The sequence below is a fragment of the Lytechinus pictus genome, chromosome 7 (genome assembly GCF_037042905.1).
Source record: "Lytechinus pictus isolate F3 Inbred chromosome 7, Lp3.0, whole genome shotgun sequence".
Lineage (NCBI taxonomy): Eukaryota > Metazoa > Echinodermata > Echinoidea > Temnopleuroida > Toxopneustidae > Lytechinus > Lytechinus pictus.
Window position 1 is genome coordinate 11,767,840 of NC_087251.1, and position 14,393 is coordinate 11,782,232.

General features: G+C 34.9%; 1 protein-coding gene across 2 annotated transcripts; it reads right to left on the minus strand.

Annotated features, from left to right (window-relative positions):
- Nucleotides 1-870: 870 nt before the first annotated feature.
- On the minus strand, nucleotides 871-13,874 carry LOC129264959 (uncharacterized). 2 transcript variants are annotated; one of them, XM_054902930.2, is made up of 21 exons: nucleotides 13,458-13,740; nucleotides 11,017-11,067; nucleotides 10,740-10,751; nucleotides 10,098-10,205; nucleotides 9,677-9,715; nucleotides 9,185-9,259; nucleotides 8,780-8,895; nucleotides 8,317-8,501; nucleotides 7,821-7,950; nucleotides 7,385-7,510; nucleotides 6,860-7,011; nucleotides 6,380-6,564; nucleotides 6,068-6,175; nucleotides 5,755-5,853; nucleotides 5,160-5,268; nucleotides 4,375-4,765; nucleotides 4,080-4,166; nucleotides 3,685-3,846; nucleotides 2,980-3,120; nucleotides 2,550-2,644; nucleotides 871-2,175 (listed from the first exon to the last, which is right to left on the minus strand). In XM_054902930.2, the coding sequence occupies exons 1-21, from the start codon at nucleotides 13,650-13,652 to the stop codon at nucleotides 2,114-2,116; spliced, it is 2,628 nt and encodes an 875-aa protein (XP_054758905.2). In that variant the 5' UTR covers nucleotides 13,653-13,740; the 3' UTR covers nucleotides 871-2,113. The 2 variants fall into 2 exon arrangements, with proteins under 2 accessions (XP_054758905.2, XP_054758906.2); XM_054902931.2 differs by lacking the exon at nucleotides 10,740-10,751 and having other exon boundaries at nucleotides 13,458-13,874.
- Between the last annotated feature and the right edge of the window lie 519 nt (nucleotides 13,875-14,393).

A 14,393-nucleotide genomic window follows, 5' to 3' on the forward strand; every position in this document is an offset into this window, starting at 1 on the left:
AACTTGCGGTGCGTTTTATTCTTGCCATGGTCAAGGTCCTGTTTGTCGATTGCTTTCAAACAATAATTTAAAAGGCAATCAGGGGCGACAGTCACCTTATGGACATGAATATGATCACACCCTATGATTTTAATAGTAAAAGAAGGAGGAATAGGAAACTGACAGAGCGAGAGAGAGAGAGAGAGAGAGGGGGGGGGGGCTAAAAAAATGTAAAAATAAGAGGTATTGGTAGTGTATCGCTATTATCCCCTACTATTCAATTATTAAGAAAAATCATGACGTCAAATTTAGTCCGCCTTGTCCCTTATAAAATTGTTCTGAGTTATTGTTATATATCAAAGTGGAGTTATGATTATATGTATGCCTATTTTGTGGAAATTGTCGTGTATCGTGGCATGATATAAAATTCAGTAAGAGCTTAAATTGCAAAATCTCCAAACTAATATCTTTATATCTCTCCTCACATCACTTTCCTTCTATCCCTCTATTCCCTTCTCGCTGTCTCTTTTTTTACTCACTTCCCCATCATACCTCTTCACAAATTCTCTTTCTCCTCTTCATTTCGACATCACATCACATGCATGTTTTTGACCCTTCATTATCGTTTAATATACACAATTCAGAACTTTCTTTGCATTGGCTGTTTGATAGTGGTTTTCTTGACGTCACAATGTGCCTTCGTAAGCCAGTGACCAATCATTGGCCGGATTGCATTCCTTTGTTACATCAGTGTGTCAAAACATAACATTTTAATTAAGAATAGAAATAAAATGTATTAGTCCGTGGAGATAAATTGCTTTGTTTGTGTTTTAGCTTAATAATTCATTCATATGGGCTGAGAAACAAAGAAAAACACACGCAAATAATAAATAGAGTAGATTTCTGATTATTATTCCTTTACATTAAACTTTATAAAATATATTTACAGGCATTCAAAATATTGCATATTTATGAGACAACAAAGGAAACTTGAAATATCGCACATAAATGATATACTGCAAAAACATTGCAAATTAAAAATGCACATTTTAAGCAACAAAATCAATACTTTGCACACCATTTTTGTCCAATAATAAGCACACATAACTAGAAATATTGGCGTTATACTTTTTTCTCACAGTATTTTGCTTGTCAATGAATATTGCTCAATGAAAATATGCAGCTTTTACCAAATGTTTGTGAAGACATTTATAATGCACATTATATTGAGCATAATTTGTACATGCACATCCGTAAATAATAAAATTCAAGATACTTATAGTCATGATAAGTATAAGGAGGTATATGTTTTGTATAAAAATGATAGCTACTGACATTTCACTGTCGATATATATTCTGAGTTTAAGTCAGTGATTTATGACTTAATTTCATTACTGGTACACTGAAGTTAAATGGTATTCTCGCTCGTATTTTACACAACCCCTATATGACTTGCAACTATTAAAGTATGAATGTTGAAAGTGCATGTACATAAATCAAATGTAATTGGATAGGGATGGGCACACTTAATGATTTAATTTAGTATTGTGATAAAATTACACAAACTTAATATAATCTGCGCGTAAATACAACAAATTGTAATAAAATGGACGCACATCAATTCCAAGGAAAGTCGTTATTTTTTCTCAAATAGATATAGTAAATTCATGAATATGATTTTGAGGTTGAATACAAAGAATTCAACCAATAATTATGGCAACAGTTTTTTTTTGGAAGATGCGATTTGAAATTTGTAACCATTTAATTACAAGTGTTTCTCATGTAGAGATAAAAAACAAAACACATCAATAAATTATCTAGCAAATAGAATCTTCTTACAAGCTTAACCACATCAATTGGAAAATAAACTGACATACCAACATACCTCATTCATCGAATATGAAAAGAACTAAAAACATACGCATTAATATCATGTGACACGATTTATTATCAAAATTTACATATTGCAAAGACAAGGTACTTAATACACTACTAAAATTGCACCAAGTATTTTAAACGATATGACTTTAATCAATAACCCTAGTACGTATAGAGATACAATACTATCGGTTACAGCACACATAATTCGGACGGAGTTTTACTGATATCGGGAAGGCCACAAAGTTCATATAATTCATAAACTTTTTAGTTCTGGCTTGCAGAAATCAAGATTCGAGATGGATTCAAACGGTGTTGCTGAAAGACAAAAGAAGAGAAAGAAAATGATAAATTAGCACTGTATCATGAATAGTTTACTCGTCAATCATTGAATACATTCACACAGTTTATCGTAACATCATTAGTACAAAGAGCAACAAATTTCAAACCACGTATGGTGATCGGTAACTTTGGAAAATCATTTAACTTCACTTGGCCTTAGTTTCTTTGGATGTATAAAATTTGAATATCTTGTGATTAGAAAATATAAATCGCTATTGTCAATTTGATATTCGCTATGGTTTTCATCTCCGGTCGTTTAATTATACATGGTTTTGATTTATAAACATCATCTAGTTTGCTATATAGGGTTACGACAGTAACATTATAATTGACAGTAAAATAAAACTTACCGAAAAATGGATCGGCATGGAAGAAATGAGACTGGGCTGGTACGATGGGTTTCTTATTCATATGCTGAATGGTAAGAAGTTGGGCATCGGTATAGCTGAGAGGGGAAAAGGATAAACAGAAATTATATTAATTTAATAATTCATCCAACATCTATATTTCTTTGGATGTGATTAGGGAAGAATAAAACATAAAATGATTATTCTTGAGGTTATTTATTTATAAATTTGTCAATCTAATTAAAAACCTTTTTTGTCCTTTTTTGACCCTCTTTCATGGAAATATATACTTAATTTTTCATTTTTAAAGAGAATCCGTTTAGACTATAATTGAATCCTTTTTTGAAATATAATTTTTTTTTAAACATGATCCTTTTAGATTGAAATTCAATCTTTAGAGACTGAAATATTAGAAAGTTATAATAAAACTTACCTTCGTTGATGTAGAGGTTTATAATCATGGCTCATAGTAGATGAACTATGAGCTGCTGATAAATCCTTTGGAACCTGTTCTAATGTCAGATTCCTAATGAACTGATTGTAGTCAACCGACCCATCTCCAACTCGGTCACACCTGAAACGATTAAAGAAAATATCGTTTGATTTTAGTTACAGTTTTCCAGGAACCAGAAACTTTCGACTCGCTATCCAGTTATATGCAAAATCAGTATAAACTCATCTAAATCTACACTGAAAAAAAAAATCACAATTTTGTTTAAATAATCTAAAAATGCAGCCAGGTATATATGTTAAGTAAAAAAAAAAAAAGATAAATTATTTCAAGACATAAGGCCTTATCAAACGCTGTCATCTGACGAAACTGTCATAAAAAACGAGTTAATAAGTTTATTTGACCGATCTACTACGCCCTTTGGCTCGTTTATAGGCGTATCTAGATGTTGACAGAATCGTATCGAATTTGGACACGTTCAATCGAATTTGAGACCTTCTATATAGGCCTTTAAACGCCTGGCGAAATTCCTTAGACAGAGGTATAATGGGCATAATTATGGTATTATATAGACGGCATAATATGACAGAGCCTTTAGTAACACTGTCTTGCAAAGATTGTATTCCTTAAACTACAGATTTAAATTTGATTTTAGTAAAACACAAAATCTTAACATGCGTATCATACCTTTGCAATAATGAGTTCATGGCCTTTTGACTACCATTGATTTGGAATTTCCCGCAGACTTCTTTCATCTGTGCCTTTGACAAGCGACCCGTCCTCTCGGGGTCGGCAGCCATCAGGGACTGCCGTAGCTCTAGGTGCAGTGGGTCTCGGGGGTTCGGGGTGCTGAGAAATAGAAACAGAATCAATATTTGTAAACTAATTCGTAACAAAGAAATCCTTTCGCGATTTGGGTGTTTACCAAGACAAATCAGAGCTTATGAAAATATGAATATTACATCGTTTTACAATTTTCAGTGAATATAATGATAAATCATTGTAGATTGATGGGAGAATGTTAATTACAGATCGATGTCCACAATAGATTTCCTAACAAAACTGAATATAATTATACTTACTTGTTGTAGTATGATTTCTTCGCCATTCTGATCTGTTCGAATATACTTGGACGCATGGGATCTTCCTTCAAATCTTGTGTGTTTTCACTGTTTTGAAGAAAAAATTGACAGTTCAAAAAAATAATTAGCATAATTACATAAGGAATAAATGTCATCAGCATCATGGTCGTCGTCATCAACATCATCATCTTCATAATTTGTTATTTTCATCGATCATCATCTTTCATCGTCATCATCGTAATTCTCGCCACCATTATTACATATTCATTATCCTCATCCTCTACAACAATCTTACCTCGAATGAGTGTGCTTGTAGTTGGGGTCGCTCTTGTTCTTCTTCCCAGCAGCTGGAATCTGCAGACCATTGTAATTGTCATCGGTAAAGCTATCCTGTGCTTCGCTTACGTGACTCGGTCCATCGTTCCCGAGCTTGAAATGGACCCTCCTCGCATCCTCGACGCGTTCTTTCTTCTCGGTCCGCATCCCGCGGAGTCGTTCATGCGCATCTTCCGTATTCATTATGCTCTTGCGGAAATCGTATGCCTCACTGGTCTCTGAGGCGGACGGGATGTGAGCTTCGTAAGGAAGACATCCGATACTGTCCAGATAGCGGTACTTGGTTGTCGGCATCTCGTATCCCTTGCGATCTCCGTCCAGAGAGTGTTTGATGTAGTTCGTGTGAGACACTGCAAATAAGCACAGAAAACTCCAAAGTTATCGTTATGATCATTCTGTTACAAAGGTGAAGCTAAAACAGCCATCTCTTTCAGTCGAACAATGCACGTTTTCAATTTTACGTCTTCATAAGATGTAGAAGAAGTGAAGGTAGGTTTTGGCTTAGAAGTCAATCAGGATGCCTCAACATTTCCACAAGGTTTCATTATAGAATGCACTTTAATGCAGGCTATTTGGGATACATTTTCTAAGCATCGCCCCAGAATATCACGTTTGAAATAAATTGGTCGTCAAACTTTTCGTAAGACACCCATGCCTTTGACATCGTGGTGAAAAAGATGGTTTGAAACGAATTAAAACATCGATAAAATCCTGCGTTTTTTTTTAAAAGATGGTTATACTTACGCGAATCTTGTCTGTCGACAGTGTCTCTATCTCGGTCGCAGGTAAAGATGACATTGTTGACATTGTGACGACGCTTGTTTCTCAGACTCTCCATGTTACGAACATCCATCTAGAAATTAACAAAATCAATATAGCATAAATAGCAAGATGGTAATATAGAAAGTCAAAAGGGGCCTAAGCTTTCGATCCTCGCAGAATCTTCGTCGGAGGCAAAATGACAAACATATAAAGTGGAACAACCATAATGAGTTATATGGTAATATAACTCATCTAAGATAATGTGAGATAGAATGTAAGACCAATTATATTTGAAAATGATACTGTTAACTGAGTAAAGAGCTTAAACTTTTGTCCTTATTATCATTATTGTTATAGTATTGATCGGATGTGTGAATGTTTCAACCAATTATTCCTCGGGGACGGGGTTAGGTTTTTTTTTCAAATGAAGAACAGAAAATGTCGATTTATTTCTTATTTTCTGGCAAGGGAAAATTGCGTCTCTCGCAAAATGGATGCAACTGTCCTCAAGGCTCAAGGGAGTACATGATTTCATATATCGTCAGTTGAATGGATGGGTATCATTGAATATACTTACCATATGAAGATGGGTTTTAGATTTCGTTCCACTGAAGTCTGTGAAGTCGCTCTGTTTCGTGCTCTTCTCAAAACCAACGCCTAGAATCTTATGCATCACCTGTCGAGAAAAGAATGTTTGTAACGATGAATAATGGCACACTGAGAGCTACATAACCAAACTCGATGAGTAATCAGGGTATAATGTAGCATTAATGCAAATGGCTTCATCTCTACATTTTAAAAATATGGCAGAATCCGCAATTCACCCATTTTGCTGCTAAGGACATTGATCAAGAATTTATAGCTAATAAATGGCAGAAGATATGACGTACCTCGGATGGTTTTGGCGGTTCTTCCTTGGTTGGCATGACAACGCCAGGTCGTTCTTTGATGTAGTCCTTGTTGTAGATAGAACCAACTGGATTTTGATCTGTTCCAAACTGTAGATTGAGAAATTGGCGAAGATAGGTCGATAAATGATAGATATAAGGTCCAAATGGATGATGAGCAAGATGGTCGAAAATTCGGGTGATAAATCAATAGTGCTAGGTCAGAAGAAATCATTGCACTTCTCTAACATCAATAATTAAGATCCTTGTGAAACTTGGAATTTACAACAAAACAACGATTGTATTAAAACGTACCTTAAAATGGACGGAAGTCTGGTATTCCTTGCCCAGGTTTGCGCTGTCTAACATAGGACTACCCTCAGCTGTACCGGCACTCTTTCCCAATCCTCGGTTGAGGACACCCGGTGTTATCTGTAGTAGGTTCGGTTCGGCTGCTGCTACCTCTTGGGCCTTGTGTGCTTCGTCACCCATCTTCCATGCTGGAAATTATAATAGGAGAGTGTTCTTTAGTTGATATCAATATATCACGTATTATTTTATCTATGTATACGTGTGTCTAGGCTCAGAAATTAGCGGACAAATAAAAGAAGATGGAAAATGTTCCTTTTCTTATCGGACATGTTCGAAGAGTCTTTGACTTATTCAAAAGCTGCACCCTTTCGCAACTAACACAAAGGGACAGACTTAAGTTGTGACATTTCAATAAATTTGATAATTGCCCGAATGATAAAAAAAAGTTGTCATGAAGAGATAATGACAAGGAATGTTTCTTACCTGTAAAGTTTTGGACAAAGTCTTCATAGTCAATGGTACCATCTTTGCCATGTCTAGTCTTGGTGATGAGTTTATCAAGGTCTACCGCAGAGATCGGGTCAAGAAGACTATCCGTTACTCGCTTCAGAACTTCTTTGCTCACACAACCGATCCTAGATATAAATAAGGACAGTCTTGCGTTAAAATCAATGTTCTTTTTATAAAAATATAATTTTGTAGTGCAAACATGGCTATTCGTATAACTTCCGTTCCCTAAAAAAAACCCTGAAATGGTTTTAATCGATTAATGAAAGACGGGATATGGTTTAGACACACTTTCAAAATAATGTAAGTGCTACAACGTAGGCACATTTATGAAAATACTGTAGATAAGATGTACAGGCGAGAACCATCTTTTATATTATGACTAATTTCCCCTAATATGCCAATATGATGCTTTCATTATGTTCAATATATGCAATAAAAATGTCGGCCGTTGTATTTCATCGACTATTATTATTTCGTCGATTATTTCATTCTTCTTACCTTGCAGGGTCATACTGAAGGAAGATCTGCTTGAGTGTCGAGCTTGTGGCTTCTACCTTGGCAATGGCTTCTTCGTCCTGGGGAATGGGTGGCAAGAGAGTGGCACCTTCTTCAATCAGCTGAGATCTGAAATAAAACAAAACAAATAATCATTGAGCTACCTCGATTTTTCTTTAAGGGTTCAGTAATGTTTGGTAAAATTAATAAATAATAAAAAGTTTTGTTGTCGTTGAAATTCATCAACGACACGTTTCTTGCGACAGTCACTACCCCATCAAAATTAAAACCATAATATCGAGGGATGGGCCATGGGGGCATACGCCTGTGTCCCACTTTGAAGGGGTGTCATTATTTTTTCCCCCTTTTTATCTCCTTTGTTTTTCTTCAGTCTTCATGAAGGATATAATTATTGCAGTATGTGGAAATCTTAACTTACCTTAGTGTCGGGTCGTCCTGCAAGAAGCGGCCCTTAGCTATACGGGTTGGTTCAACGAATGCTGCTGATTTATCTGGCTTCATTGTAGCATTGTAATCATGTGAGAATGTTGTCTTACCCGGCCTGGGACCTGCAGACACAAAAGTAAACATATTTCTTCAAAGTTGAATCTTCACATCACCAGACATTCAAAATGTGAATTCGACCAAACATGTTTCAGTCAAAACTTAAAACTGCCTTTCAAATATTCATGGTTTGTTTATTTAAGTTTACACTCAAAATTTCTCCAAAACACTATCAAAAAAGTCATTGAATGTTTTAGCAGATAACTGTATTCTGTATGATGAATAATTTTCTGGATATATATAATTCGGTCAAAGACTATATAGTATAGACTCTATACACAGTTGATAATGCCTCTTTTCATTATGTACTCGGCGAAATTAGTTCCATTTTTATTTTTTACAATATATTTCTTCATGACCGTTTCACTTACGCGTGACGTTGTAATCTCCTTGTCTGAAGACAGCGGATTCTCTCTCATCCTCAATCATCTTCCTCGCAACGGATGAGGGGCTCTCCTCTGGTTGCTTAGGACCCGGTGGGGTCGGGATGGGTGCAAGGCGTGCACCCGTCATCGAAAGGTTCTTGTGGAAGGAGTCGACAGTTTCGGAGTCGTAACTGGGAAACGGAGAAGAGGATAGAGATCGGGATTAATGAAACGTTTCAAGAGAAGGTATAAGTGATATTAATTAAAATCATAAATTTTAAGCATGTTTACAGAGGAATATTTTTGGGAGGGTGACTGCTAAATTAGGCCTACATTTTGTTTAAGCTGACAATGCGCATTGACTATTCCACCTGTTTCAAGATTGACATTAATATTATACAGTGTATAATAAATCTGTTTAATCTTTATTTATTAAGGATTTCTACATGTATTATATACATATACTTACTGTTGTGGGTCGTTGCCGAATTTGAAATGAGTGGTCCTCAGATCTTTGACGTTTCTTCTCCTCATGTCATGACGAGATTTGGAGATGGAAGGGTCTTGGTCTAGGTTATGTATGGTCTGGAAGAAAGGAGATTTTGAAGAGATTTGAATTACCCTAACAGTGAACATTAAATTATAAAGATAATGGTATAAGTCTTTTTCATCGACAATACATTAAAGTTAAGTATCAAAATTTTGAAATGAAGGGTTGATAGCTAGGGTGGATATGGAGCGGTGCGGGATCGAGACCCAGCAATAGGAATTGAAACAGCAACGACGTTTCTATTTTATGCTATTTGCACGTACTATATAGAGCAATTTCTATGTGTCAAACTGTTACTAAGAACTAAAATAAGATTATACTTACATTTCCACCCACAAAGTCTGAGTCGTAGAGAGACTGTCCGAATTTACCATCTCTCCAGTATCTTGGATTCATATCCTGTTACCATGGAAAAAAGACATTATCGGTAAAGCTACTTGGCAGTTGAAGTTGGTTGTTGTTACTGAGGCCTATTGTAGAAATAAGTATATAATCTCCTTGAAAGGATTCAGGATTTCTTTTAGATGCATCATATAGCCAAAAGTAATTGTGATAAAGGAAACACTGGATTATATCCTTATCAATCTACTATTTATAAATAATGAATAACTTTGAGAAAATGAGATATTAATCGCATTTCAGATTCCATCACCGTTTGATCTGATAACATCCCGAAGTGTTTGCCAAAGTACTTAATCGACGTTTGAACAGCGTGATCTACGGTATATATAAACTTCAGTAATCTCTAACAGTTGTTTTAGTATAATAATTTACAAATCAAAAATGATTGTTATTATTTATCTATCTCATACTCACCGGTAGGTTGATCTTATCTTCTGGCTTGACTGGAGGAAGCTATATAGAAAACAAGAGAAAAAAAAGTTATGAATTATATCTTGCTGTCTTCAAAACAAAATCACAAAAGAGATAATTATATAGAGGATGATTATAGATGCCACGTGATGAAATATCAGGTGCAATGTGGGGGCATAAGTCATAAATATTTTCAGAGGCACTTTTCCGTTCAAATTTAGAAATTAATCACAAAGTCATCAAATTCTGTGAGGGGCACTTTGCCCCTTGTCGCCCCCCCCCCCATGTACGATAGAGCCTTGAGTTTATTGGATTGTATTGATGCTACCAGACGTAACTAGCGATCACTTAGCAGGACTGTTGCTCTGTACAAGTATCATTCCAATAATAAATCATTGTTGTATAATTAGTAAGAGAAGCTTACCCTTTCTGATTTCCTATGCTTGGCGTAGTCGGCTGCGGTGAGCGAAGCCTTGTATATCTTGTCATCTACGGGCGCGGCGTCTCCTCGAAACTCAAAATGAGATCGATTCTAATAAGATAAATGAAAACCAATATCTGACATTGAGAGTCTGAATTCAATTCCAAAAGGATGGAAATTATATTTTCTGCAAACAGGCATGTCATTAGACAAAAAGAGAATGATTGTTAGTGATCCAGAAAGCCATTCAAAATAGTTTCTTCAAAAGTTATCAAGACTGTATTAATAAAATTAACTCTAATGAGGTTAATAAGGCTTATAGAAAATTCAGATAATTAAAGATAATTAAGAAGCAACAATTATTATTATGGTATGAGAGTAAGTACACACGATAAACATGCAATAATACTAATACCTTTTTTAAGGCCTATATATAGAGAACACAAATTATAAGGATAAGTGACTTAAAATGCGAAATTAGTAATGAAATCGAAGTATTCATAATGAAATTAAGAAAGCATTATATTGACCGATATATAAATGGGATGTTAGAAATGAAGACACACCAAAAGGTAAAAAAATGTATAATGATCGAGAGATGAAATACCAAAATGCACATCTATAAAGTTTGAAAAATCAAATTACCTGTAGAATTTTCTGCAAGCGATGAAGATTATAAAGAGAACGAAAGGATAAAAAATTAATACGTTATTTATGTTATACGGAAATAGAATATCCATGTTGACGAATGTTGATATATGAATTGATCAATAATTAAGACATCTTTACACTTGAACTTAATGTTACTTTTAAATCAGGCAATTGTTCTATATTTGTTTACATAGTAATACTATTACTAACAATAATATATCGTAGAGTATACCCCACCCCGATCTGATCCTATCTATTATGTTATGCTTACCTGGAGACCAGAGTCCCATGAAAAGCCGACACTGCGATCTGGTTGAGTTCCCTGAAATTAACAATTAATGATTTATAAAACATTAGTATATTTCAATAGTTACGGTCATAATCAGTGCAATGAAAAAAATATGATTATTAATATGAATTCTGAGTCAGCAAAGGCTATATGGGCCTTCCCCCTCAACTCAAAAAAAAAATCAACAAAACAAACGGATAAAGCAGAATTATTTCTTTCTGTTTGCTCAGTTTGTTTCCTCAGTTTTGCCGTTTCTTTATTTTCATTCGAAATCGGAGACCATACATTTTCCACGCTGGTTCAGTAGCAAAATACTATTTCTAAAAATAAACAAAATTCATCAAACCTCTCAGGGAGGTCAAATCATTATTTTAGTCCTAAAACCCAAGCGCCCATTTTTTGGGGTTTTATTTCACTGTATTTTCTTGGGGGGGGGGGGCTTTTTTTTCTCGTTTTGCATCAGCAGCAAATCAAACATGATAATCTATGCGAAAAAAATCCACAAGCGGTGTCTGGTTAAAATGCGATATTGATTTTACGACCGGACATTTTGATCTATGATGGAATTTAATCGCTTCTCTAGAACTCAACCAACAGGAAACCCATCCAGGTGATAGCAACGCGGGAAAGATGTTACTTTCATCAATCAATAAATGGTTGTCTGCTAAATAATAGGCCAACGTCATGTATTGATTTTTCTTTTCTTTGAAGCAGTGTATACCTTGTCAATAAAGGAAGGTGTCGGGGACGTAAAATGACCATATAAGTAGACCTTGTCGGTGTCTGATTTTCTTCTTCAAGAAAAAATAGGACATCCAAATATCCACATTTACCATTTTCTTATTTTTGTGTGTCCATAGTTATGATAATCATCCTCTGTCTAATATGCTAGGTCTAATGTCAATGATATCACTCTACATTTTATCTTGCTTGTCAATAACATATACATTATTTGACTGTGAGATTAAACGCTGTAATATCTCCTTTGATAAAACATTAAATTGAATATTTTCTTTATCCTAAGGTTCTAAACTTATGTTGACGTAATGGAGATGAATATATCACAATATGAAAAACGGAAGTATTACACTTCTTACACGAACGGTGTGCGAAACATAAATCAAAGCATATGAAACTAAACATGTTTCCCATACTAGTACGTGATAAAATGTCTTGAAGTCAAGTTTAAAGAGGATTTATGACTGAACATTTTTCAATAACTTTCACTGCAGGTGTACCACGTGATACGACTTTGGGGATTTCATGTTTTGACGAATGTACTCGTGAGAAACCTCGTGCAGGTGGAAAAGTTCATTCGTTGCCATAGTAACATGGACCTACGCGATGTCGTCTACTATGATATTGTTTTCATCTGCACACTTAATATATAATATCTATCATAAAGTAATGTTTAGTCACATTGACTTTTCTTTTTGTGGGTAACAGTTATCTGTTATATTTTGTATAAAAATGAAGTGATGTACACAATCATGAAAGAAAAAGGTTGAATTTGGAGTCAGAAAATATAGTCACATTTGATATACTGTACATGTATTTGTACACTACATGTATTCCCTCAAAGTAGTGCTATGCTACTACAAAATATGTTCTATAAAGTTCGGTGATGTCATGATTTTGTTTATAACTTATATTTATCCTGTTCGCAATATTTATGTTGATTTTACAATTTCTAATGTTTTTTTGTCATTAATGTCCCATTATATCAGTATAAGATAATATATATAAAATCTCAGGAGCTATGGTGCAAGAGAGGGAGTGAATATATCCAACAAAAATTGTTATATTTTCGAAATATCATCAGAAATTTAACAACTTTTATTTTACACAATATATCCCGACTCCCGGTTGGAGGCAGGGGTTTTATATTCTTTATTCTTCACAGTGCGATAATATATTACGTATTTCTCCCATAACGATGGACGGTGCAACAGCGAACAAACAAAGTTATCTCTGGGAATGGTCTTCGTGATAAGAAACAGACTTTGAACATTTCAAAATAATGCAGGGCTATGTTACATTTATTTTATTCGTTATTTTTAAGACAGTTAAAAACCCATCCTTATTATATTTTATTTTAAAAAGAATTACATGAATATCACAATAAGAGCGCTTGATAAAATCATATGGCAATAAGATCTTGTGAACAATTTTTGTTTTGTTATACATAATCAGTTAATCGTTCAGTCGGTGAAAATTGGTAATGCCTACAAAATACTCGGTTTAAACAAAAGTTATATAACCCTCTAAAATTGAAAATGAAATATAGATCTCGGTCTATGTCATATCTTTTAAACGAAGAGAAAATTTATCATCTAACAAGATGAAATTATATTGCATTTAGAATGAGAAAGAAGAAACATATTGAAACACTTCACGATGCGGCATATAAAATGTTATCTTACCTTAAAAGTTCCTTTAGTTGTACTGTTGAGAATGGGTGATGTTGATCTCATTCCTTCCTTGGCAATCATTTTTATGTGATCCTGAGTGAGGGATTCCTTCATAGCTGTCAGGGCATTGGTTCGAGTCGCCCCATAGAGCTGGTCTCTTCTTTGGGCCACTAGCGGGTCCATCGCTGCTGCTGCACCGGCGCTCATGGCTGCTATATTCCACTGGCTCTCACTGGTCAAGATTTTTAATTTTCCTCCTTTTTTTATAGTAAAAGCCCAAAATAGTTATTGGGCTGCAGCGTTATTCCGTTTGGTTTCCTTACTTGTTGCTTGATTAATAACCTTTTCTTGAATATTTACAACTTTGGATGAAGTGGTGTTGGGTTGCTTGAAGAGCCGTTGAGTGTGGGGTTGTGTTTTGTGTGATATGGGCATTATTTTCTTTGGCCCACTTGTTGCACTATATGCATACACGTTGTTACCATCGTACGCAAATAATGCAGCGGTCAATCTGCGCAGGCGCGGTCTGGCGATACATGTACACAGTTCGCTGTCGCGTAGCAACAACTTTATAGGCGGGTTATAACGGATTGGGGATTGCTTCGCTTCAGCAATTTCTTATTCAACTTTTCTCCGGCCAATCTATTCAGCTCCAAACTTAAATAATAGAGACAATCCGAAGATTTTGTCAATAGATGTATTAGAGCAACAAACAAAAGCGATAGAGGCCCTACTGATTTCAAATTATCTTTTGCGAAGTCATCATGATTTCACGATATCGACGCCTTTAATCAGATTCAGTGGTTTATATCCTCTAAATTTCGTGCGGTAAATATATCCAGATGGTTTAAGTAACTATCTTTTTCACTCTTAAAAACTTCTTGTATAATTTCCCTTCTTTTGCTTTTTTATTTTTACAATCTAGTTTATCGTGTTTATATCTCTTCA